The sequence below is a fragment of the Engystomops pustulosus genome, chromosome 3 (genome assembly GCF_040894005.1).
Source record: "Engystomops pustulosus chromosome 3, aEngPut4.maternal, whole genome shotgun sequence".
Lineage (NCBI taxonomy): Eukaryota > Metazoa > Chordata > Amphibia > Anura > Leptodactylidae > Engystomops > Engystomops pustulosus.
The window spans coordinates 108,800,693-108,825,279 of record NC_092413.1 but is presented as its reverse complement, the minus strand read 5'-3'; the positions used below and the strand labels follow the sequence as shown (position 1 = coordinate 108,825,279).

Sequence of the window (24,587 nt, the reverse complement as noted above, 5' to 3'; positions counted from 1 at the left end):
GAGGGGGTAGAAAAAGTCATCATACCCCTTAATAAATTCCTTTAGGGGTGTAGTTTCTAAAATGGGGTCACTTGTTGGGGTTTTTAACTGTTCCCATTCCCCAGAGTCTTTGTAAATGAATGATGGTGGCCTAAAACTGTTTCAGGAAAATCTATCCACTCATAACCAAATGGTGCTCGTTCTGTTCTGTGCCCTGCTATATGCCCAAAAAGCAGTTTACACCCACATGTGGGGTATTTCCGTGCCCGGGAGGAAATGTGTAACAAATTGCGATGTGTGTTTTCTCCAACAACCCATTGTAAATTTGTAAATTTTAGGCCTAAATTAATATATTAATGAAAAAAAATATTTTTCTAAATTTACTTCTATTTTGCTTTGATACCTGTGAAACACCAAAAGGGTTAACAAACTTTGTAAAAGTGGTTTTAAAAAGCTGGAGGGGGCATTTCTGAAAATGCCATCAAAATCAAGCATGATAAACTAGGGGCACTTACTCATAGATATTTAAAGTTATGCTAATGAGCCTGTGGGGCTCTGAGGGGGAGACTTGCTCTGCTCATCACTGAGGGTCTCTGGAATCACCCCTCAGAGCCCCTCAGGCTCAGTAGCATAATTGTTGAGCTTAAAAGATGATTTTAGAAGGAAGTAGGCCATGGATAACAAATGTAAAAGATTACCACAGTCACAGTGCCTGGATCTATGTGTAAGTGTCCCTGGCTTATCATGATGGATTTTGATGGTAGATTTCCTTTAAATATTTTCACCAAATTTTTTTCAAATAGATGCAACCAACATTTACCACAGACATAAATTACAATAAAAAATCACAAAAAAAACTCTAAATCACTTTGCTAGCTTAAAGTTTTCAAAAGTGATAACCATATACAGCAACACATGTCAGACTACAAAAAATGTGGCTGAGCTTTCAGCTATAAAATGGCTGCATCCTTAAAGGGGTATTCCAGGAATATGAACGTATGGTACAAAAACCCATAATTCTATAAATAAATGAATGTAACAAAACTTAATGTCATTAGTCACAAAATGGAGCTTAAATAGTTTGATTTTATGAATCACAAAATTTTATGGCCTCTCTAAAGTTATCACCAAGATGGCTGCCACTGGAAACTACAAGTCCCATGATCCTTTAGTTCTCAGTAATTCCTCCTCCCTCTTACTTTCTTGCTTTGTTACCATAGTAATGATGTGTAACTGCACATCAACACTTGCCATACTGGATGCACTGCAACCAACCGACTACAGCCAAACGTAGTGGTGATCACATGACCTGCCCAGGCAGGTGCAGGACATGTGATGTGGACATGTGACCAGCGGCCATCTTCTGTCCTGTGTCTGCTCCGCAACGGACCGCGCGGAGGCCAGTAGCATTTTAATTATCCATTACAGTCTAGGTCATCAACATTTTTCTGCTAACGGGAGCAAAATTTTAAATAATAACTAATTACATATTAGCTTATATTTTAATGACTCATTTGTATATTAATTATGCAGATTCCTGGAATACCCCTTTAAGGGGTTAAGGCACACATACCACTGATAACTGGATGCAGGCAGTGTGACGTTACGGCTGCCTGCTCCCTCTGTGTGGCCTGAGCTTTTTCATAGAGAGTATGTGGGGAAAATATCATCACGCAGAGATCATCCTGAAGGAGAAGAAGCACGGGAGGAGGCTGCAGGTAGGTAGGTATACAGTTTATTTTTTTTTAGTTTTTTTTCTGCAGTGCTAAATATATACGGGAGGCATGTGTTGAACTACATTTATACTGGGGGACAAGTCCTGGCTTACCTATAAACCAGAGGCATTTTGATCATCATGTTAGATGGCGTATTTCACAGTTTAATTGCAGCCAGACTAAGTATAACAAGAAATTGGAAATCAAGAATAATTCCTAATATAACAGAAGTCTGTAATAAAGTTAATGAACAAATGCAGTATCAAATTTCCCTAGCAAAAATATGAAACATTGGAAATATAGAAAGAAAAAAATGGTTGAGGTGGCAATCTGGTCCCTATGCAATACTGATGGTAAAATAATAAGGAAGGTAATTAATTGTTTTCTTAAACTTTAGCCACAAATAAACCAATGAGACACCATAAGTGAAGCTTGTAAAGGTTGAGTTTGTATTGTTAGTATAAATGATTATTTGGTACTAATATAATTATCAAAAATGTATAGATGTTTTGCATGTTTGACCGTATAATTTGAACATATGTTTGTGTGCAAAGATTTTTTGTATTCATGAAAATCTAAAATAATTAAAAAAAACCTACCTATATACTGGGGGTGTTGTGCTGAGCTACATATATATACTGGAGGCATATGCTGGGCTACTTATTTACTGGGGACATGTGCTGGCTTACCTATATACTGGGGGCATGCACTAGTTTACTTTTATACTGGAGGTGCTGTGCTGGGATGCCTATATACTGGGGGCATGTGCTGAGATATATCTATATACATGGATACTGGGGGCATGTGCTGGCTTACCTATATACTCTGGACATGTGCTGGGCTACATATATACTGGTGGCATGTGATTTGCTGGGCTGCATATATACTGGATGCATGTGCTGTGCTATTTATATACTGGGAGTGCTATGCTGGGCTACCTGTATACTGGGGGCATGTGTTGGCATATCTATATACAAAATGCATGTGCTGGGCTACTTATATATTGGTCTACATTTATATTGAGTTCATATGCTAGTTTAACTTCTACTGGAGGTGCTGAGCTGGCTACCTATATACTGGGGGGCACGTGTGTGCTGACTTGCCTATATACTGAAGGCATGTGCTGGCTTACCTATAAGCTGGAGGTGCTGGGCTGGCTTCCTATATACTGAGGGGCACATGCTGGCTTACCTATATAATGGATGCATGTGCTAGGCTTCATATATACTGGTGGTGTGTGCTGTGCTTGCTACATAATGGTGGCACGTGCTATACTACTTATATACAGGGGGTATGTGCTATGCTACATATACACTAGGGGCAAGTGCTGGTATACATATATGCTGTTGGCATGTGGTGAGCTACCTATATACTGGGGGCATGTGCTAGGATATATGTATATATATATATATACATACACAGGGCAGGTGTGCTGGGCTTCATACATACACAGGGGAAGTGTGCTTGGCTACATATATATATACATATATACTATAGACATGTACTGTGCTACATACATACTGAGGGGACTTTGCTATTTAAATTAATGAGGAAGTGCTGGTGTTAAATTGAAATTAAAGAGGAAAAGTACTATACAGTAGCATATATTATAATGGATTGAGAGGTCGCAGTGTATTAACTGCAAGGGGCACAATGTGGTTTGAGCATCACATAGCTGTTATCTAGGGAACATTATATTGACTGTGATTTTTTTAAGGACAGAGTGTGGAAATGTTCTCCAAAAGCCAAAGTCACTAGGGTGGCAAATTGTGCAGTTATAAGTCATGGCCAGGAGAAGTTGCCATGACAATCTCCACCTGATTGAAAAGATACCAACCATGAGGAGTCTGTCATGAAGAAGACTGGGATGGACTAAGCCAACACAGACATAGAAGTAAACAGCTTTAACCTAACATGAACAGTACCGTAAGTGAGGTCTGTGCCTGACTGAAGGCAAAGTTGTACAGTACATGTAATACTAGTATATATGTATGTGTAGTTATTTACTGCTGCTATATATTTATGCATGTAGTATATTCATTTGAGATATCTATACCTATATTTTTTGCAGGTATATATTTATTTTTGAGGTCATACATATCAGGAAAATATTTATATGTGTACTATTTTCGCTGAAGGTATAGTGTGGGTGTATAGAGGGGGCTCACGGGCTGAGCCATCTCTATTCAAGGTGTGTGTTTGCTGCATATTGCAGCAAACACACACTGGTAACACCAGTGGGTGGTGGGTGTTAACCCTATTAATGCCTCTGAGCCGCCAGAGCCAAAAGGTGCCAGAGCCATTAAGATCCCGTCGTCGTGTAGGTGTCACCATCTTGGATTCGATCGCCTCGGGTCATACAAAGATCTAATTTTAGCTCATTCAACAATCAAAGTCTGATTTGCACATTGTAATAGAGGATATGTAAAATCCCCATACACTGCAATACTGGAGTATGGCAGTATACAATAGGATCAATCAGACAACCTAGGATTAAAGTACCCTAGGGGAAAAAAAAAGTTAATAAAATATTAACTTCAAATCATCCCCCTTTCCTTAGAACTGATGTAAATAAACTGTAAAGATCATAAACATTTTAGGTATCGGCACATCCCAAAATCTCTGATCTATTAAAATATAACAATGTTTTTTCCTGGGGTTTAACCATGTATCACAAAATAGCACCCAAAGTTGAAAATACCACTTTTTTGCCATTTTAAAAAGTATAAAAAATTTATTAAAAAGTGATCAAAAGGTTGTACAGTCCTTAAAATGGTAGCATTGAAAACATCATCAAAAGTTGCAAAAATTACACTGCACAGCTCCATACAGTGAAGAATAAAAAAGTTATTGGTGCCAGAAGATGGCAAAATGACAATTTTTTTTGTATAGGTTTTAATTTTTGTAAATGTATGACATCATTATAAAACCTATATAAATTTGGTATCCTGATGATCGTACCAACCCAAAGAATAAAATAGACATGTCATTTGGGGAGCACAGCGAAAGCCGTAAAATCCAAGCCCACAAGAAAAAGGGGCAAATAGATTTTTTTAACCAATTGCACTGCATTTGGAATTTTTTTCCTGCTTCCCAGTATATGGCATGGAATATGAAATACTGTCACTATGAAGTGCAATTTGTTACGCAGAAAACAAGCCCTCACACAGCTCTCTACTTGGAAAAATAAAAAAGTTATGGATTTTTGAAGGTGGGAGTGAAAAATGAAAATGCAAAAACTAAAAAGGGCCAGGTCCTTAAGGGGCTAATGGGGGGAGGGGGCAATTTAAAATCCCCCCTCAGGTCGGCCCTGAGTTTTCTACAATTTTACATAGGTAGGATTGCAATATTGCTTGTCTGTCTAGGGCACCAAAAACTCTGGGCTGTACTAATCTTCTCTTATTCCTCCTTGCAGTTGATGAATATATTGTTAAAGCCAAGTTGGACCAGAGCCTTACAACCACTGACTGATGTATTGATGTATATAATGAGGTAATAAAAATGTAATATCTACATGGTTAAAGCAAAATATTTATAAAGTAACATATTCCAAGTGTCATGATTTTAGTATTGCTCTTATAGCACATTGGATTTTAGCCTTTATATCCCTTTTTCTTACACCAGCAATGTAAATTCTTAAGGCCTTAATCAGTTATCCTGTAAATAGTTCACACTAATAATCTAATTGAATCTAACTATATAAGAGTGCAAACAAATCTGTGATAAAAACAACACAAAACAGGCATCTGAATCCCCTGATCACTGTGGATTGTAGTGCGATGGAATAATTATCGTTCTGCTTTCTTATTTATTGGTTTCATTACAGACATTTATGTAAACACGTTGCGGCAAAATACAAAAATAAAGGATAAGTAAAGAGCTGAGTGTGAAGGCCTCTGAGGCTGTGGGTAGATGACGCAGATGACTGTACTCCTGAATGTATGTGTGTGAGAGTCTATGTATGCTTAGGGAAAGGTAAGGCTAGCAGAGCAGACAGAGGGGAGCTTTGTGTGTTCTCTCATATCCCCTCCTGCACATTTTCTATCTCCCAGTTCTATTTCAAGCTTTGGGAACATGCAGTGGCTTCTCTTTACTCTCCTAACCACATACTATCAGCAGGTAAGTCATCCAACATTCATTATTTTTCTAAATGACAGAAAGTTTAGATTGATCTTTGTTCTTACCAAAATATTATAAAGCTATGAAAAGGCCTGGAGTAATAGCTGATATTTGCCCACAAGTCTCATCCAAGTCTTCTAGATGTAATATATCTCTTAGCTTCTCCTTCTTTTCTGTGTGGTTTGTACCATTCAAGCTGCTTTATATACATTACTTTCATCAATATTTTAACACAGGAGTACTGCTTGTTTCTCAAGTTTTTCTGTCCAGTCACATCAAAACTTGCACACGTTGGTGTTGTTGTGGCATGGAGAGCAGACATTGGGACAGATTTACTTACCAGTCCCTGCGCGATCCCCGAGGTGCGTTACCCGACAAGATCGGGTGCGTTCCCCCGATCAGGTCCGTCGGAGTTCACCTTCTTCTTCCCGGTGTATGTAAGTGCTTGGCTTCCGACACAATTTAAATGTTAAATCCCGTGGTTTGTCCGAATCCGTCGGATCATCCGACGGCCCGTCCCAATCCCCTTTTAAATCCCTGTCCTGGCCGCGATCCCCGTCGGAAAGGTGGCCACGGGACCCTTGGTAAATAAGCCCCACTATTTTACATCAGATCAGATTTGATATTTCACTCAGTCTTGTCTGTGGTGAGGGGCAAAGTCTTTGAAAGCTAAGGAAGTGTAACCACACCCTGATACAGATTATTGTAAATGCATTTTTTGCCCATTTGCTAAATATTGGAAATTGACTTAGGTCAGAGGGAGTGATAAATATCAGTGTTGTGTATAAAATATCATATTAAGCTTTCCCTCTTATTTTATTAAAAATCACCAACAAGTTATATACACATAAGTTGAAAAGAGTCAGATTTTGCCTTAGATGAGTGACACTGAGAGGGGGAGCGTCACAACGCACCACAATAGGACCATTGCAATCTGCTGTGTACTGTACATTACGTGGAAATATTAGCAATGGCTTCTATATCATGAGAACTGCGGCTTTGCTGATTTGCTAAGAAGACTCACACTGGGTAGATAATTTGTAAGGCATTAGATCTAGAGTTAGCATTTTGTAACACTGTGATTTTATTAGGCAGAAACAAATGCAAATTTAACAAAGTTTGTACTGACATACAAGCCTTGATAAAGTCCCAATTCCTGGTGCACAGGCAGGAATTGCAACTATATTCTGTGCCATGCAGGAGTCTAGTGAAGGATTGTGCAGCCAGAGGGTTGTGTGCTGGAAGAAGCCAAAGCTTCATAGTATATCCAGAGGAACCTGTGGGGCAAAGTTAACATCATTTGCTGGTGCACAATGCGCCTGCACTAGATAAATTCCAATTATACTGTATATCAACCCAATATATATAATGGATCCTGTACCAGCGGAGAGTCATCATAAAAAACTGTATTAATATAAAAACATTAAGACATACATAGTGATGTGAGCGCTCATTCTAAATTATAATAATAATAAATAATAATTAATGGGTTATTGGTATTTAAAATATAATAGAACAGTGGTTCCATTCTTGTGAGAATATGTCAATTCCACATGTATAGTTATGTAGAGTCAAAGAGACTAATATGAAATGAAACATGATTAAATTTGGATTTTGAGAAAACAAATGTCTTAGCCAGAAAAATAATGGTGTTTTGTAATATTTTATTCTGTGTCAAATATTCTTTAGCTTGTTTGCAGTGTTGAAGAAACTGCAAACTCAGTCATGACCACGGACAAAGCAGCAGAGTCGGAGGTCTACCTGCGAAGGGAATTTTGTCGCTGGCCATGCAAATGCACCCATAAACGCTCATGCCCATTGGGTGTAAGCCTCGTCAAGGATGGCTGTGGGTGCTGTAAAATTTGTGCTAAGCAACTGGGGGAAAGTTGTAATGAAGCAGAAGTATGTGATCACCACAGAGGTCTGTACTGCGACTTCTCAGCTGATGCGCCAAAATATGAAGTTGGCATTTGTAAATGTAAGTGACTATTTTCTAAAACTTTCAATGACTTATTGCAAAAAATCTGGTGCCAGGTTTTACTACCAGCCTCCACATGTTGTGTATGAAATATGCTTTCAAGTATTCCCTCTTTTATATTAAAGGGGTTGTCTACTTTCAGCAAATATTTGATATTGTTTGTGTAATGAAAAGTTATACAATTTTCCAATATAGTTTCTGTATCAATTCCTCACGGTTTTCTACATGTCTGCTTGCTGTCATTCCATGGCTTACAGCGACAAATCCAGTCTTAGCTACTTTCATCTCTAGCAATTACTTATCTGAGGAAAAAAGGTCATTTACATAAAATGTTAGAGGGATATTCTTATAGGTATATGGGTGAGTTTAAACATAATAGAGGGAATATGAGGGTGCTGTTAGTTTAATTTTGTAAAGGTGTGCTCTTAAAATAGAGGAACCGTCTTTTTGGTACATTTAATACACACTGGGGGACATTTATCAGGGCTTGTATGCTAGTTTTCTGGAGTACAAGCCCCGAAATAATGGCAATTCCTAGTGAACTGCCAGAACTTTTGACTTTTTCCCCCTTTATGCCACCTCCATGCCAAGTGTGTGTGGAGGAGTGTAAAGGGGGCATGCCTCTGCCGAAGCCCCCTTATGTTTCCAATGTTTTGGAGGGGTGGGGCTTACATTACATTGTTCCCATTAATTCCATTCTAAACACTGGGGCACATTTAATTAGAAAGAGGGAAACTTCAGTAAATGTGCTCTGTCCGTGTATAATGCTAAGTGTGAACAATTCATTAAGAACGTTCACCAGAAATCATGAATGTGTCGCTTCCCCGCACTGGCCTGACACCAACTTTTTGTAGTGTACCTTTAACATGGTTGCATGGAACTGCACCACAAAAGGGTTGCGTGCGACACAATAGTAGTGCAGATATTTCTTAAATACCTGTGCAATCAATTTTCCCCAACACGAACGTGCAAAGTCCAACATAAGTGCGGCTCAAAACCCTTAGTAAATGTGCCCCACTGTGTCTGTTATAATGCATTTCTGATCCATCAATAGAACAGGTTTGAAGTAGGGAAACCCATATCAAACCAAATTCACAGCTATTCTTTGCTGCATTATAAGAAGATTATTAATTAAGTGATCCAGGTGTATCATGCTTTTAAGGGAAACTACCACCATAATATAATGTTTCACTATAGAATGCCATAATATCCATCAGATTCTGTTTTCAAAACCTTTTAATGTGTTTTTTTCAGCCCTTGGCACTAAGTCTGAATACACCCCACTAAAGGTTCATTTACAATGACAATTGTCCACATGAATGGCTAGTTTTGGAGTTATCATAACGCATAATGCTTGTGTGGCTGTGGATAAATCTATTCTAAGGGGAAGATAATATTGTAGCTAAATCACAATAAAACACTGTAGGAATTCTGAACTTTCCACCATAGAGATAAGAATATCCCCACAATAGTCTAAGGGTATGACCATCTCCAGTCAGTATAGAAGCAATTATACTGATCTGCAGAATAAAGTTAATTAATCTATGTTATTGCACAGTAAAAAGCTGATCCTAGAACTGTTTCTTAAAAAACAGAGACTGAACATATCCTTAAAGTGAGTGTTCTTCCTTCATCAGTTTTTTTAATAGGTCAAACATGTGAGGAGTTTCATAATATAACTCCATAGGAGTTGAGGCTCCATTTAGAGCTCCTAATCGTCTTCAGTACTATAGAAGATAACGTTCTACCCCCACCACTTGGAGGAGCTCATGAGCTAATTTGATACTTAGAAGTCAGCAGTAAGCTGCTAAGCCCCTATCAGTGATGGTAGAGTTGTATCATTTAACTTTATGTCTATGAGGCTAAATTGAAACTCTGCTTTAGAATTTTTTATTTTTTGAAAACATTAATATGACTATGGTGCTGGACGATTCCATTGAGATCAATGCCTGAGATTGAGTGGCATTTATCCCCAGTGGTTAATAGCAACACGTCACTTACCATTAACCTATAATTTCTTTTGTATAGTAACCCATAGTGGAAAAATACACAAGAAAAAGCGGCCAATTTTTGCAGTTTTAAAGAAGAGCACTGCCAAACAGCTTGCCAAATTTAGCTCATTTCTGAATTCATTTCACAATGACATGTGAATGAAGACTTTGTTATACCAGCAAATTTATAAATAGGATAGTGTCATAGCTGTGGTTTATTCATATAAAGAAGGGGCACATTTAACAGACTCTATTTCATATGAATATTTTTCTGGTTTCTCGAGTGTCACTAGTCAGCACACAATAGTGATGGGTGAAGATTGCACATCACTACTGTATGCAGCACTTCTCCTCTGTCCTCCTCTTCGGGCATAAACATCTGTCAGGGTACACTAGGAGACAGCATTCTTCAGAACAAACTTTATACTTTGTACCTCATCCCTTGTTTCCTTTGGTGCCTGTGGGTTGCAGCAAGTGAAGCTTGACAGCACATGCGCAATGAAGCTGGGGCATTAACCTGGCTTCACTTGCTGGATCCTGAAAGGAGTCTCTGGCGTGGGATCTTGTGATGTAAGTCCTATGTGCCTCATCTGACTCACTTCAAAAGTTTATTTTTTTTATTTTTCATGACGTACAGACTTCAAGAGGGTCATTTGGGGATCCTAAACCACAGTTCCATAAGAACCTGTAGTTAGTTTAGGGTCCAAACTTTAAGAAATATGAGACTTCAGATAGCAAAGTCAATGAAAGAAACAGGAAGGAACACAGAGAATAACAGAATCTTTTCACTATTATTTTACATAAAGTTTGCTGAAAAGCAGGTGACTATCACACCGGTAATGTTGTACCCAATAATGAGAAAGTACACTAAGTTGGGTTAAATAACTGCCCAGCTTTATTTACCACAGTGAAGAAAAACTAAAGTACAAAAAGTTGAAGCTACTATTAAAACATAGCTTTTAATATCTAATATATAAAGCTGAGTGTATATGTGTGTGTGTGTATATATGTATGTATGTCTGCTAAAGGAATCTGCGCCGTCGCAGCTGCTCTCTGTGACTGAGGGAACATATACCAGGTTTTAATGGGATCCCATGTAAGGACCTAGTGATCATATTTTATGCTGTCCTATACCTGAACCTGAGATCCCACACCCAAAGGGGAAAAATAGGGTGTTTTATCCAAGGAGCGGGTTCCTGTCAGGGTAGCAACTGGTTAGGGCTGACTAGGATATAGGGTGACCTAGGATTCATCTACATTTATGGTTTATTAGGGTCCATACATGGGATTGCATTAAAACCAACCTTCACAAAGGGATCCCCTGTCACCTCTTTTTTACTTTTGCTTAGCCTTTCTTTTCCTTAGGTGCTCATTCCTGCTGGATCAAAAATCCATTAGGCTATTATCCATTCTCAAGCATTTTTAAAATTCCTGGTATAGGAAAGGTATGATTTCTGGCCAGTGAAAGTGATGATGGTTATCTACCTTTTTTGTTGACTTATTTTGAGTTGGTTTACAATGAATGGTTTATAATAACATATGATATAATATATATATATATATATAGTTATGTTTTAATAGTAGCATCACCTTTTTGTACTTTAGTGTACCTAATCATGAGTTAATCATTAGGTAATAAAATATTTCATAAAGCTACTGTGTTTATTGTAAGGTGAGATTAAGTTGCCATTTAACAAGCTACATTTGTATTTGTTATTGTATAGGAGTTGCTAATGCTAGCATATAGGCATAGCATTATTTATGACTTTTTATTCAAATTGCAGATATATTTGCTGTTGGATGTGAACTTAATGGGGTACTTTATCAAAATGGACAGTCTTTCCAACCCAGTCCCTTTTACACATGTCTATGTATAAGTGACACCATTGGATGTACCCCTATGCTAAATTCCAAACAATCTGATAGCCGCTGTCCAGATACCACGGGACTCATGAAAAAAAACTCTGATCTAACAAACTGTGCAATGGAAAAGAACCCAACACTGACAGACAACAAATTCATTCCAGGTAGGAGCAGTCTATTTAACTTACCCAAAATCTTTCCATTATGTGTCTGGATTTTTTTTTATTATCAGACATATATTGCGGTTGTACTGTATATGTAATGGACTGTTTAGCAGAGATCAATTGAATCACATTTGTTTTCAACATTAAGCTTAATAGAGATCTGGTCTGCACTTCCACATTTTATATAATGCACTATTGCAGCTAGACTATATTAATAAACACAGAAATAAAAACGCAAGATTCCTTGAGTAACCACTAACATACTGTATGTAAAACAACATGCTTAACATAACAAACTCAGATAGAACAATGGAAAGGTGAAGGATTTTAGAACTATGAACCTCTGTACCTATATGTAATATTTTTATATTATGCGCTTTGGCATGTGTCAGCTCTTGCTTTACATCCCTGTTGGCATGGGCAAATACCCTTCTACATATGCAATAATATAACCTGCCTTTGTGTATTGCAGATATATATGGCTTCTAACCAGCTTCCTGCACTGACAGCTTTACACCCATGTCTACTTTCAGGTACACAATAGATTACCACAAAATACATGAAGTCACTTCTGTGCGGATAGGCCTCAGTTTGAAAATTTTATTTAGCAGCTTCTTTATTGTAATTTTTATATAAAAAGATTTTAACCAGCGCCGTGTTTTTGTGTTACTGCTTATAAAACCTAGTATAAGTAAATTACTTTACTTATTGTTTAAGGGTTTGTTAAAAAATGTAATTTATCCAGAGCAAACCTCTACGTTTAGACAGTGGGGCAGATTTATCAAGTGTCTGAAAGTCAGAATATTTCCAGTTGCCCATGGCAACCAATCACAGCTCCCCTTTAAAATATTCATGAGCACTGGTAAAGTGAAAGCTGAACTGTGATTGGTTGCCATGGGCAACTGGAAATATTCTGACTTTCAGACTCTTGATAAATCTGCCCCAGTGTCTTTTACAACACTGTCTTTGTACACATTTTTTCTGCGAATGATGTTGCCTTAGAATGTTATCATACAAAAGTCTTTGCCTTAGACCTTATTACTCTGCTGATCCTAGGAGGTACAGCCTAGCTCTTTGATACACATTTTTGGAATAAACAGGTTGTAAAGGGTACACAGACAACAGAACTAGAGTCTCTGTGGGAAGAGTCCGGAAGGAGGAGTCTATGGACCCTCTGGACCATCGCGGGAGATGATGATGGTACTAGCCAGCACCTAGGAAAGGAGTCTAAGTGGCTCCTAGTCTTCACCAGAGCCCACTGCAAAGCAGGATGGTCTTGCTGCGGTGGGGTGCCACCAGGTCGTTTCACGGGTGCGACTAGGCCCGCGGTGGGAGCCAGGGAAACAGGGGGTGTAGGACACAATCCGTGCCTGGGATGACAGCTGGAGTACGGGTTGGAAGGATGAGCTGGAACTCACGGCAGGCAAGCAAGCATCTGGCACATGACCCAGGCAGACAGGAATGGAGAGGTCCTTGGAGGACAGCTGGTGGCTTGGAGGCGTCTTGGAACACTGGAGACAGGAAACACGGAGGCATCTGGAAATGCTGGAGGACAGGAGCGTCTGGAAACGCTGGAGAAGAGGAAACACGGAGGCGCCTGGAAACACTGGAAGAACAGGAGCATATGGAAACACTGGGAGGGCTTTCTCTTCAATAGGAACCGCTGTGGAAAGTGAGTTGTGGAAACCTTGGAAGTTCCTTGTAGAATGCTGACGATCCAGCGAGGCAGGAAGGGAGGTGCCGGATTATAACGGCAAGCTGGATAACGAGCTCTAATCAGGAGGATGCTGGCCCTTTAAGTCCAGGAGCTCCTTAGTGAGTGGGAACGCAGCCTAGTCGGGAAGCAGGAACATAGGAGAGGTGAATGGCGTCCACATGGAAGGGCGTGGGTGTACCAGCAATCCATACCGAGGATCGCAGGTGCGGCCGTGACACAAGTAGAAGCCAAAGAACGAGAATAGTCAAAAAGTGGTTACTGGTGGTAATGGGAAAAGCTTTTAGAGGTAGTAGTAATAAAGTTGCTTATATTTCATATTAGTTGGACAGCCAAGCTCAAAACGACATGGACAATTTAGGGCATCAGTTATTATATCATACAGTACTAGAGGGAAAAGCAGTATATTAGAAAAAATTATGGGAAAACTTCACAATGGCACAGAAAAAAATTCAACATAACTATTAAACTGGTGATGACTGAAATCTTTCTCACTTTGTGCCAAAAACATTCATATTACATTCAGCCACATCTGAATTAAGATTATTTAAGAATAAGATTAAGAATATTTAAAATACTTTTATGAAGAATAACATGTGATAAACGGAGCCAACACAATGAAGGCGCATGGCTACTATTCACAGGCTTTAACATAGCCAGATTTATTATCCACAAAGACCCTTTGATAAATATGGTACACCTAAAATCTCTAATTTCAAGACACTTTTAATAAATCTGCCCCACAATTTCTCATGTGAGTCTAAAGATGTTGACAAGCTTCATTGCTTTCCCATCTGGACAGGCATGCACAGATGTCTCCAGATTTGGTTAAGGATTCCAATTTCCCATGAAGCCAATTCAATATAGCAGAAAGTCTTGCTAGCAAAACCCTTGACATTCTGAAATTCACAGGGCAGCCACACATATGCAGCAAATGCGAAAGCCCTAGGGGAGTGCCATATTCCCATGTTAAAATGTGGGTGATTCAGATGCCCACAGCCACCCAAATCACCTAACAAAAAATAAATTGTGCCTGTGCCTTTAAGGTTAAAGATTAATGGACTGAGCAACAGAACTTCTATGTGTTGCTCAGTATATAGTGAAAGACACAGGCGGCGTGTGATGACGTCACACCACCTGCATTCCTGCACAGAAGACCTGGGAGAAGAAGAGGCCGGCTAGTGGCAGGTAAGTATTCCTTCAGTGATAATGGAGTGGCTATATAGAATATACCTAGGAAATGTAAACCATGTTCCAGGTGGGGGGCATCTGTGTGCAGGGGCTGGTTTGTAATATGAGAGAGGACTGTATATAATATACCCAAGGAGGGGGCATCTGTATATGGGGGCTGAATGATAATATGAGTGGGGTCAGTATATAATATACCTAAGTGGGACATCTGTATATGGGGGTGTATTTTTTTGGAGGGGTGTCATTATGTATACTGGGGAGAGGCTGTGTATACAGGGGGGTGAGAGGCTGTGTATACAGTGGGGAGAGGCTGTGTATACATGGGAGTGAGGCTGTGTATATGGGGGGAACAGGGGGAGGTTGTTATACTGGACGGTGGCTGTGTATACAGGGGAGTGAGGCTGTGTACTACTGGGGAGAGGCTAAATTAGGGCACCTAATAAATTGTGGGTGCTGTATATACTATAATTTATTCAGTTGACTATATAAAGGATGTTTTATGTGAGGAATAGTATGTTCAGTAATGTTGTTAGGATAATATATATTAGGAACATGCTCCATTATACTGTAAGTGACTGTGGTATTTTTAGAGGTGTTGTGTGGTGTTGTGCTGCATAGAGCTAAAGACGTTTGATTATGAATTCAGCTGAGAAAACCATAGCCCAGAGAAATCGTAAAGCAGTCCTCTTCCTGATGAAGCAGATAATTACCTGTACGGTACTAGATTCTAGATGTCTCTAATGTCTGTGGTAGCATCATCGAGCGTGGGGGGCAGCATTTTCAAGTTTCGCTTCAGGCAGCAAAAAGGCTAGAATCGGCCCTGCACAAAGGGTATCACCTTGTTACACAATAACCTAGATTATTATAAACTACTCACATCTGAAAAGACACATCTGTATTTCCACCAGATGCGCCACACTTCAAGTATTCCAGCCAGAAGCAATTCTCACCTATTGGCTGTATAGCCAATAACAGATAGATTGGTTGTAGTGCAACTGTGGGAAGGTAACCATTCTTGACAGAACAGGGCGGCAAACTGAATTCTTGACTTGACTCATCAAGCTACTAGTTAAATGAAAAAATATAGGCAAGAAAAAACGGAACAATGTTCCACTCCTTGTCTATATGTCTTCAAAAGCACTCATTTGGGAGCATGCTTTTCTGTGTCCAATAGCTCCTCCAAAAGATTATCACTACCCTGGGGACACTTTCTTTTGAAAAACTGTGGATTTTACCTTTCACAAAAAAGTCAATCTGTTCAATCAGAATACTGTATGATTGCTGGTAATCATATATTGCACATACAATTCTGTACATTCATCATCATCCTTTCATTGCTACCATATAATGAGTTTCCATCTAATCATGTCATCCTCTATTTCAGTGTACAAGATATTACCACTTGTTTGGAAAAGAAAATGTCTAGTGCAGGCAACTGCATGGAGCCCATGTTCTAAAACATGTGGAATGGGCATATCTATACGGATCACCAATGAGAACAGCAAATGTGAAATGAGAAAGGACAGACGACTCTGCTTCCTCAGGCCATGTAATACAACTCTGCTAAGTAATGTAAAGGTAATCCAGCGTGGTGCACACAGCACTCAAGCTCTAGATTGAAACTACAACTGTTAAAGGGGTATTCTAGGAATATGAACATGAGATACAAAACCCCATAATGCTATAATTTAATGAATGTAACAAAACTCATTGTCATTACTCACATAATGGAGCTTAAATAGTTTGATTTTATGATTTACAAAATTTATGGCCTCTCTAAGTAGGTGGAATTATTAATAAGATGGCCCCCACTGGAAGCTACAAGTCCCATGATCCTTTATTTCTCAATAACCCCTTCTCCCTCTTATGCTCTGCTCCCAGTGATGGTGAAACAGACTGTCCTGATCTTTTACCATAGTAATGATGTGTAACTGTCATCACTGCACATTACATCACTGAGATGATGTCTCACCACAACACTGACCATACTGGATGCACTGAAATCAAACGACTACAGCCAAACGTAGTGGTGATCACATAACCTGCCCAGGCAAGTGCAGGACATGTGATGGGGACATGTGGTCAGTGGCCATCTTCTGTCCTGATGGCTCCTCCACAGGGACTAAGTCAAAGGACTGTTTAAAGGGCCAGTAGCATTGTAATTCTTAATTACAGTGTATGACTACAACATTTTTCTGCTAAGGGGAGCAACATTTTAAATAACAACTGATTACATATTAACTTATATTTTAAGGACCCATTTGTATATGAATTATACTTATTCCTGGAATACCCCTTTAAATATCATGCTGTGGATTATAAATCTGCATTTTTTTTTCCTGTGTGGGAATAGAATTCAGATAAATCCCATACATCATATAGCTACTGAGTAAAGCTGCAGATTTTGTGCCCTTAAAATCCACACATATCATCCGTCCCCAGTAACGTAACAGTTATTGTTAGCAAACCAAACTCTACATGTCACACTCTGCTGTCTGCTGTGTTCAAAAGTCCATTAAAACTACAGAAATCTCTGGGTAAAAACGGGAGTGCAAAATGACCAGCTCTTTGGTTTTTTAAACTGCACCATGTGAATTTATGTTTTCATCTATTGCAATGCAATGTATCAGCACATCCAAAGCCATTGCCAGAGGAACTGCTCTCCAGTTTTGTCTATCACAGAATACAGCCAACCTTCATGCTGATCTTCTGAAATAAGATGACCTTTCACCAAACCCATATTTTTGCATCTTTTATTAGGTGACACTGGTGCAGGTATATTTCTCTCTAGAACTCCCCATTCTAGAGTCAGTATCATTATGTTCATCTCTTTACAGGCTGTCTGCTCCTGTCCAGGACAATCCATCTGTTAATAAACTAATTTGCATAATCTCAGTACATAGTATGCTAATAAGAATCCCTACTAGCAGTTCGGTGATCCTGTGATTGACACTGCCCATCTGACAGTAGAGATAAGAAATTACTGTTTGCTCAGGAATGGTGGGGTTTAGAGAAAAGATAAGTACCGTAGGCCAACACCTATTAAGAGAAACATATAAAAACAGGTTATGTACAATTATTTTAACCTTTGGTGGTGCTCTTTAATGTTAAGTTAAATTCTCAAAACTTAAACTCTCGAAACAGTCACAAAGAAGTTTGTTTTGGAGCAAGACACCATATACTTACAGTTGTAGAAACTCTAACTTCCAGTAGAAGAATCAGCTCCGTATTAAAGAAATATGGCAAACCCACTATAATACCCCCAGGTCTTCCCCATGGATGTCTGTAGTGAATCCCCCGTTTTCTTAAGAGTGTATCCTAGCATCCATCTACTTTTAAAGGTCAGTATTGGTTGCCATATGAGTGCTGTCAGTAATATTCTTGGACCTATTGACTTCTATTGTACTCACAGATTAGTAAGAATAATTCAGACTAGGATTGCATATATCTTACTGTAACATATGTGTGGATCAATCCATTAAAAAGTATTGCACTCAGCTGTGAAAAAACATTTTTCACTGTCTTATGCTAATAAGGCCTTAAATTCTGTTCCCTGTCAGGGCAAAACTAACAGTGAACTGGCACCAATGGCATGTGAGCAAACCTAGTGGTTGTGCCACTTTGCACATTTAACTAAATTGCATATAATGGTCCTGTGACACAGCCAAAACCGAAAGCAGCGTATATGATTGAAGGGACATCAAGTGTGTATTGTGCTTTAAATCAGTTTTACACTTTTACGGGAAAGTATTTGTTTGTTAGTCAGACAACCCCTTTAAATTCATTCATTTCATAGTTAAAGGGGTATTCTCGTCTGGGCATTCACATTCAGTTTCATTAATCTGCCATATATAAGCATTTCTTCAATTAGATGTTATTAAAAAAAATGTTCCTGTATGAAGATAATTTCTCATAAATGTAGTCGTGTTGTCGCTTAGAAACGAGATGGCTTCCCCGGATAAGACCACCTCTGCTGGAGTGATTGCACAAAAAAACAAATTGTTTTTGTATATGAAATGTCTGGGAGTTACTGCAGGTCCCACAGCCGTCCTGTAGTAATGATTGCTGAAACCAGGAGGTCATGCAAGGCTCAATAGCGCATGTCTGTCCACTGCTGCCAGAGTGTGAGGTGGTCGTATCCGAGGAAGCTATCTCGTTTCTAAGGGACAACATGACTACATTTATGAGAAATTATCTTCACACAGGAACATTTTTTTTATTAACATCCAATTGAAGAAATGTTTACACGTGGCAAATGAATTTAATTAAATGTAAAAGCCCAGATGGGAATACCCCTTTAATGAAAATTGGGAATTTGACAGCTGTACAGAGAAATAAGTTCTATAGTTGATAAATGACGACTTTCCTGAAACAAATATGTTTGTCATGCTGTCAACAGTAACTAAGTTATACAAACTTTGTTCCTCTCATAGGTTCCTCAAGGAAGAACTTGCAAACCTACATTCCAAGATCCGAAACCTGTTAAACTATCACTATCCGAGTGCTCTACAGTGCGAAGATATCGCCCCATATACTGTGGGGCGTGCACAGATCGGAGATGCTGCATCCCCAACAAGTCTACAATGATAACTGTCCATTTCCAGTGTTCCAATGAGGCTTCTTTCTCTTGGAAAATGATGTGGATCACATCCTGTGTTTGTCAAAAGACTTGTAATGACCCGGGAGATATATTTACTCACCTTAAAATTTTGTGAGTAGCAGTCAGTAAGTTTCAAAACAAAGCTGCAGAGAGACCTCACCCTACTTGTAGGATACAATTAATTAGGGAACAAATGGATTATGAAGTATTAATCTGGTCAGGCTTCCTAATTGTAAAGTATCCGCCTGCCAGTATATCTGAGGAGATAATGGAAAGAGTCACTATACAAAGACAAGTGCCTCGTACCACTAATGCTGAGATTATATATGGAAGTCCATCAATATCAAGAATTGTAAAGTAAGTGCATATAAGTGGTTAAATTAGGGGTGTACAGTTATTTATAGCTTCATGACAGGCATACTGTAATCTTTCCCCATTTCTGTTGAAAATACGCAGATATGCCATAAACATCTGATGGATGTGGGTCCCACCTATGGGCCCTGTAAGTATCTGCGCTAGATCCTAATCCAAGTTTCATCTGATGAAAGAGGTGCAAATACAAATGATTAACAGACAAGAAATTAAGATTGTACAGAAAAATTGTGGGTGCAATGATGATAACCTAAACAAATGTGTATTGGTACATTATACACATAAACAGTGGTGTTGCTATGATTGTAAAAGATCCAGGGAGCCGGGCCCAACCCACATGTTCTGAATTTTTAATAGTGTCCACTCCTGCATATGACCCCCTTTACATGTGCTTGAGCCAAAAACAACTGTACCTATAAAAAAAAAAATACCGGAGAACTTGTTACGTCTAGTGACTGAAGGTGACGTGTCCTCAGATAACAGCTGTTCTCTTTCAGGTCTGGCGCAAGGGGTCCCCTGCATGTGGACTTTTGTGTGCAGAGGAAGTATTGTTCCTTTAATACCCCTTGGGTGAATGACCGAATGAAGATGTCTCTGTATATTTCCTGTCTCTGTATCTATCTGTATAGATGTAATAATGCAATACACACTAAATACCTGCAGCCTCTACTATTAGGTAGAATCAGGGTCAGACTTGGGGGCCTAGGGCCCACCTACTGCTACATGGAAATATTACCTGTATATTCTAAGGCCAAGTTTATAGAATGCGTTTGCATTGCATTTTGCACAGCAGGTCGTATGCCCGCCCAGCAATAGCCAGGGGCTGCTCGCCCCTCCTCTCTTCATAGAAACTAATGCCGCACGGCCATTCTTATGTCCGAAGATAGAGCATGCTCTATCTTTTTTGCACACGGCATGGTTGTGCTCAACCTACCGAGCCCGGGCCACCTATGGGGACTTGTATCCAATCGCAAATTTGTGAATACACCCTTAAAGGAGTATTCCCATTTCAACAAGAATTGGATATTGTTTGAATAATGAAAAGTTATACAAATTTTCAATACACTTTCTGTAACAAACCCTCATAGTTTTTTTTAGATTCTGTCATTCTATGGGAACTAGCTTTATTGTTTATTTTCAGTGGACAGAAATCTGACCATGGTCACACAGGTGCACGGCTCTGATTACTCTAGGATAATATTTAGCCATGTACCTGTGTGACCATGGGTTTTTGTCCACTAGAGATAAACAATGAATATTTCTATAGAAGGACAGCAAGCAGAGAACTAGAAAACTGAGGAATTTGTGCAGAAAGCATATTATTGTGGCCCTTCACCTCCCTCTCATATTGTGACCTCTCACCTCTGCCTTATATTGTGGACCCTCTTCCCCCCCAGATATTATGACCTCTCCCTCCATATTGTGACCTTTCATCTTTCCCTCATATTGAGGCCCCTCATCTTGTGGACTCTCTCATCTCTTTCTTATATTGTAGCCCCCTCTCATTCCTCCCATAATGTGGGCCCCCTCTCATACCCTCCCATATTGTTGTTCCACTGTAATTTTCCACCATCTTGTGTGCCCCCTCTTACACCCCCCATATTGTGGCCCACCCACTTGTCCTCTTTTCCTAATTACAATGAATTTAAAAAAAATAAACACCACATACTAGCATGTCGCCATTCCCTAGCAGCTCTTCTGTTCATATTTTCCTCAGTGCTGTTATGCCGGCAGATGATGACATTATCACTCAATGCCTGCTGGCATCACAGCTAAACGGGAGCAGTGATGATGCAGAGGTAATAGTTCCCTGCACCATCCGGTTATTCAACTTTATCTGTGTTCACTCTGGACACATATAGAGTCCTGAAATGGTCTTTGGGGCAGAGTCAGCTGTGGTGGGGCGGAGTCAGCATATGGCAGACGCCAATGTTATTTTGAGTGCACACCAAATTTACACTATTATACAAGCTGTACACTGACTACTTTCTATCAAAGAGCTTTATTTTCAGCGTTGTCCCATGAAAAGATAGAATAAAATGCTTCAAAAAATATGAGGGTTTTGCTCTCCTTTGTGACATAATGCTGCAAGCAATTGTACTCACATCTGTCCTAATATCCGGTCCATTATGGTTCCTCTTTCCATCACCAGCCCCTATTGGTATACATAATATAGGTGTTTTGGGTGATAAACCGGGGTCCAAGCCTCCTAGGGGGTCTGACTGCTACCCACCAAATGTTATACTGAGAAGCCTCTTCACACATGAGATCCCCATACATTCGTTCCTGCTCTGAATACATAGGTACACAAGAGTGAAGGTCCTCCAAAGGAAAGCAGACAGATGGGACGTGTCCTCCATTCCCTAAGAAGTTTGATTCTAGGGGCTATAATATTAAGGCAGCTCAGGGCCCATGGAAGTTTTAATTTTTAAAGAAGTTTCTACAACTTTTGTATAAAGTTGAAATCTGAATATTTTGGTTTTACTTTAGTAACCACTTTGCAAAACCCATGTTTTTAGGGTATAACTTTTTTGTAACATAAGTGTATAGCTTTTTAAGGTCACAGCCATGCTCCACATCATATGATCAGGATTTTACGATTTGTATCCACTGGACGCTTCCTATTGAATTGCAGCATGCAACGACCTAGAAAACCGTGAGGAACCAATAAGGAAATTGGAATACTGAATATAGGGTATATAGGAAAAAAAAAGTCTAACTTTTCATTATAGAAACAATATACCGTAATTTATTTGCTGAACTGAACAATTCGTTCATAAAGAAGCTGAAGTCATATCCACACATAAGATGCAGTATCAGGTTGGTATACCAGCTACGGTATACAATTGCTGAGGGAGCAGGGTAAGACAGTGTAACAGTCTGTAAAGCCAGATCTCAGAGGGTCTAGGGTAGACCTTCAAGCTCATTAGCATAATTCTAAAAGTTCATTTTAGAAAGAAGGCGGCTATTGACAACAAATATTTGCCTAGTGTAAGCCAAGAGCTGTGCTATGTGCGGTCATGCATCACATGTCCCTCCCCAGCTGCTACAGCTCCCTCTCTTAAAGGAAACCTACCACTTAAAATCGGTAGTCCTTACACACATATACATGGCACCAGCTCAGCGTGAGCTGGTGCCGGAGCATATTTTCATTAGTAGAATAAACCGCTGTATCACCGATTTAGAAGTTATATTAACATTTATCATGGCGCACCGCACTAGGGCACAGCGCACCGTGCGTGCGCCGGATTCTGAATTGCTGGAGAGCTGGTGACGTCACCGAGATCCCCGGCACACGTGCGCCTGCGCAACTTAGCACGGCCTGTTTCCCGGTGTGAAGTTGCACAGGCGCGCGTGTGCCGGAGAGCTCGGTGACGTCACCGGCTCTCCAGCACTTCAGAATCCGGCGCACGCACGGGCGTGTGCCTGGTGCGCCGTGTCCTAGTGGGGTGCGCCGAGATAAATGTTAATATAACTTATAAAATCGGTGATACAACGGTTTATTCTACTAATGAAAATATGCTCAGGCACCAGATCACCCTGAGCTGGTGCCATGTCTATGTGTCTTAGAACTACCACTTTTAAGTATTAGGTTTCCTTTAAAGTGAGATTTTGTGGGTGTCTTGTACATTTCCAATACAGAGGAAGAGAAAGACAATCGGCAGAAAGAATCATCAAAGATTTTTGGGATGTGGGGATCACTCCACCATCCCTAACCAAATATATTCCAAAATTTCATAAATTCTAATACACTAATGATCTATGGAGAAATTATAAAAGAATCTTGTAATTTCTCATAAAGATGAGTGACATCATATTTCAGCTTTCTGGCTAACCTGACTCATTTATTTATCGTTGCCGTTTGATTTTTTTTCTTTGTATTGTGCAATATATTTAAATAAAATGCAGGTTTTTAAAAATGGGTTGTCAGTGTAGGTGCTACATTTCCTTCTCTGCAGTACTACAGCAGAATGAAAGAGACCGCCTAATGGGCTTTGTTTTTTTTCTTAGTGAAGAATCATTTTTCACACATTTGTAATTTGTACATACCATTTTTATATTACGTTATGGGGGAAAAGTCAAGAGGCTCCTCGGAATTGCAAATTCCTGTCTAGCCGGCTGCACATTCTTTCACACCTTGGTGAGACTGGATTCCTAAGGACAGAGACTGTACAGCTTTCTGCTATTAGATGGCGGTGAAGTCTAAAACACCTAGAACTGCACACGATAGGGGGAACAAAACTACCAACACTGAGCTAAATAGACTCAAATGCCCCACAGAACTGATTTTTGCTCAAAGTCATTTTGTAAAATCTACCTTAATAGTTATTGGGTTATATGTGAAATTAAGTGATGAGTGTTCAGAGCTAGTACTTTCTAAACTGGAAAATGTACACATTTCCACGGTAGTTAATAATTCTGCAACATTAACCTTTGCTTATGGATCACACAAGTGGTTTGTTCAATGAAAATAACACTGCAAGTGCCTGTAAATGGTTGTAGTTCCATACAGTAAGGCCTGATGCACACCATTGTTTTGGGGGGCTGTCCGCACCAGCGGTGGCTTATTCATGGTCCCTATTGCCTTCTATTGTGCATGGCCTCAAGGTGGTGAGCAGGGCTGCATCTGTCATGAGGCGAGATGAAAATCTCGCCTCAAGCGGCAGAATGTGGAGCCCTTTGGAAAGTACCAAAACTTGTCTCTCTTATGTGGACTATTCGGGTGCCCGTTGATGCCCAAATCACCCACCAGATAAATAATTTGCACCTGTTGCTTTAAGACACAGATGCGATTTATATGCAGAGCAACACAACGCCTTTCCAGCTGCTGGCGTCACTCCATTCTATGCAGTGACACAGGTGGTGGGTGAGGACGTCATGCCGCCTGTGTCTCTGAGCAG

The 24,587-nt window shown here is 39.6% G+C and overlaps 1 protein-coding gene across 1 annotated transcript; it reads left to right on the top strand.

Annotated features, from left to right (window-relative positions):
• The first annotated feature begins 5,683 nt into the window (after nt 1-5,683).
• CCN6 (cellular communication network factor 6) lies at nt 5,684-21,762 on the top strand. The gene is made up of 5 exons (XM_072139545.1): nt 5,684-5,813; nt 7,503-7,791; nt 11,567-11,809; nt 16,099-16,292; nt 19,148-21,762. The coding sequence occupies exons 1-5, from the start codon at nt 5,769-5,771 to the stop codon at nt 19,427-19,429; spliced, it is 1,053 nt and encodes a 350-aa protein (XP_071995646.1). The 5' UTR covers nt 5,684-5,768; the 3' UTR covers nt 19,430-21,762.
• Nucleotides 21,763-24,587: the final 2,825 nt, after the last annotated feature.

Coding starts and splice junctions, on each gene's coding strand:
- CCN6 (XM_072139545.1), top strand. CDS start 5,769: ATGCAGTGGCTTCTCTTTACTCTCCTAACCACATACTATCAGCAG. Junction 7,792..11,566: donor TGAAGTTGGCATTTGTAAAT/GTAAGTGACTAT, acceptor TTCAAATTGCAG/ATATATTTGCTGTTGGATGT. Junction 11,810..16,098: donor AGACAACAAATTCATTCCAG/GTAGGAGCAGTC, acceptor CCTCTATTTCAG/TGTACAAGATATTACCACTT.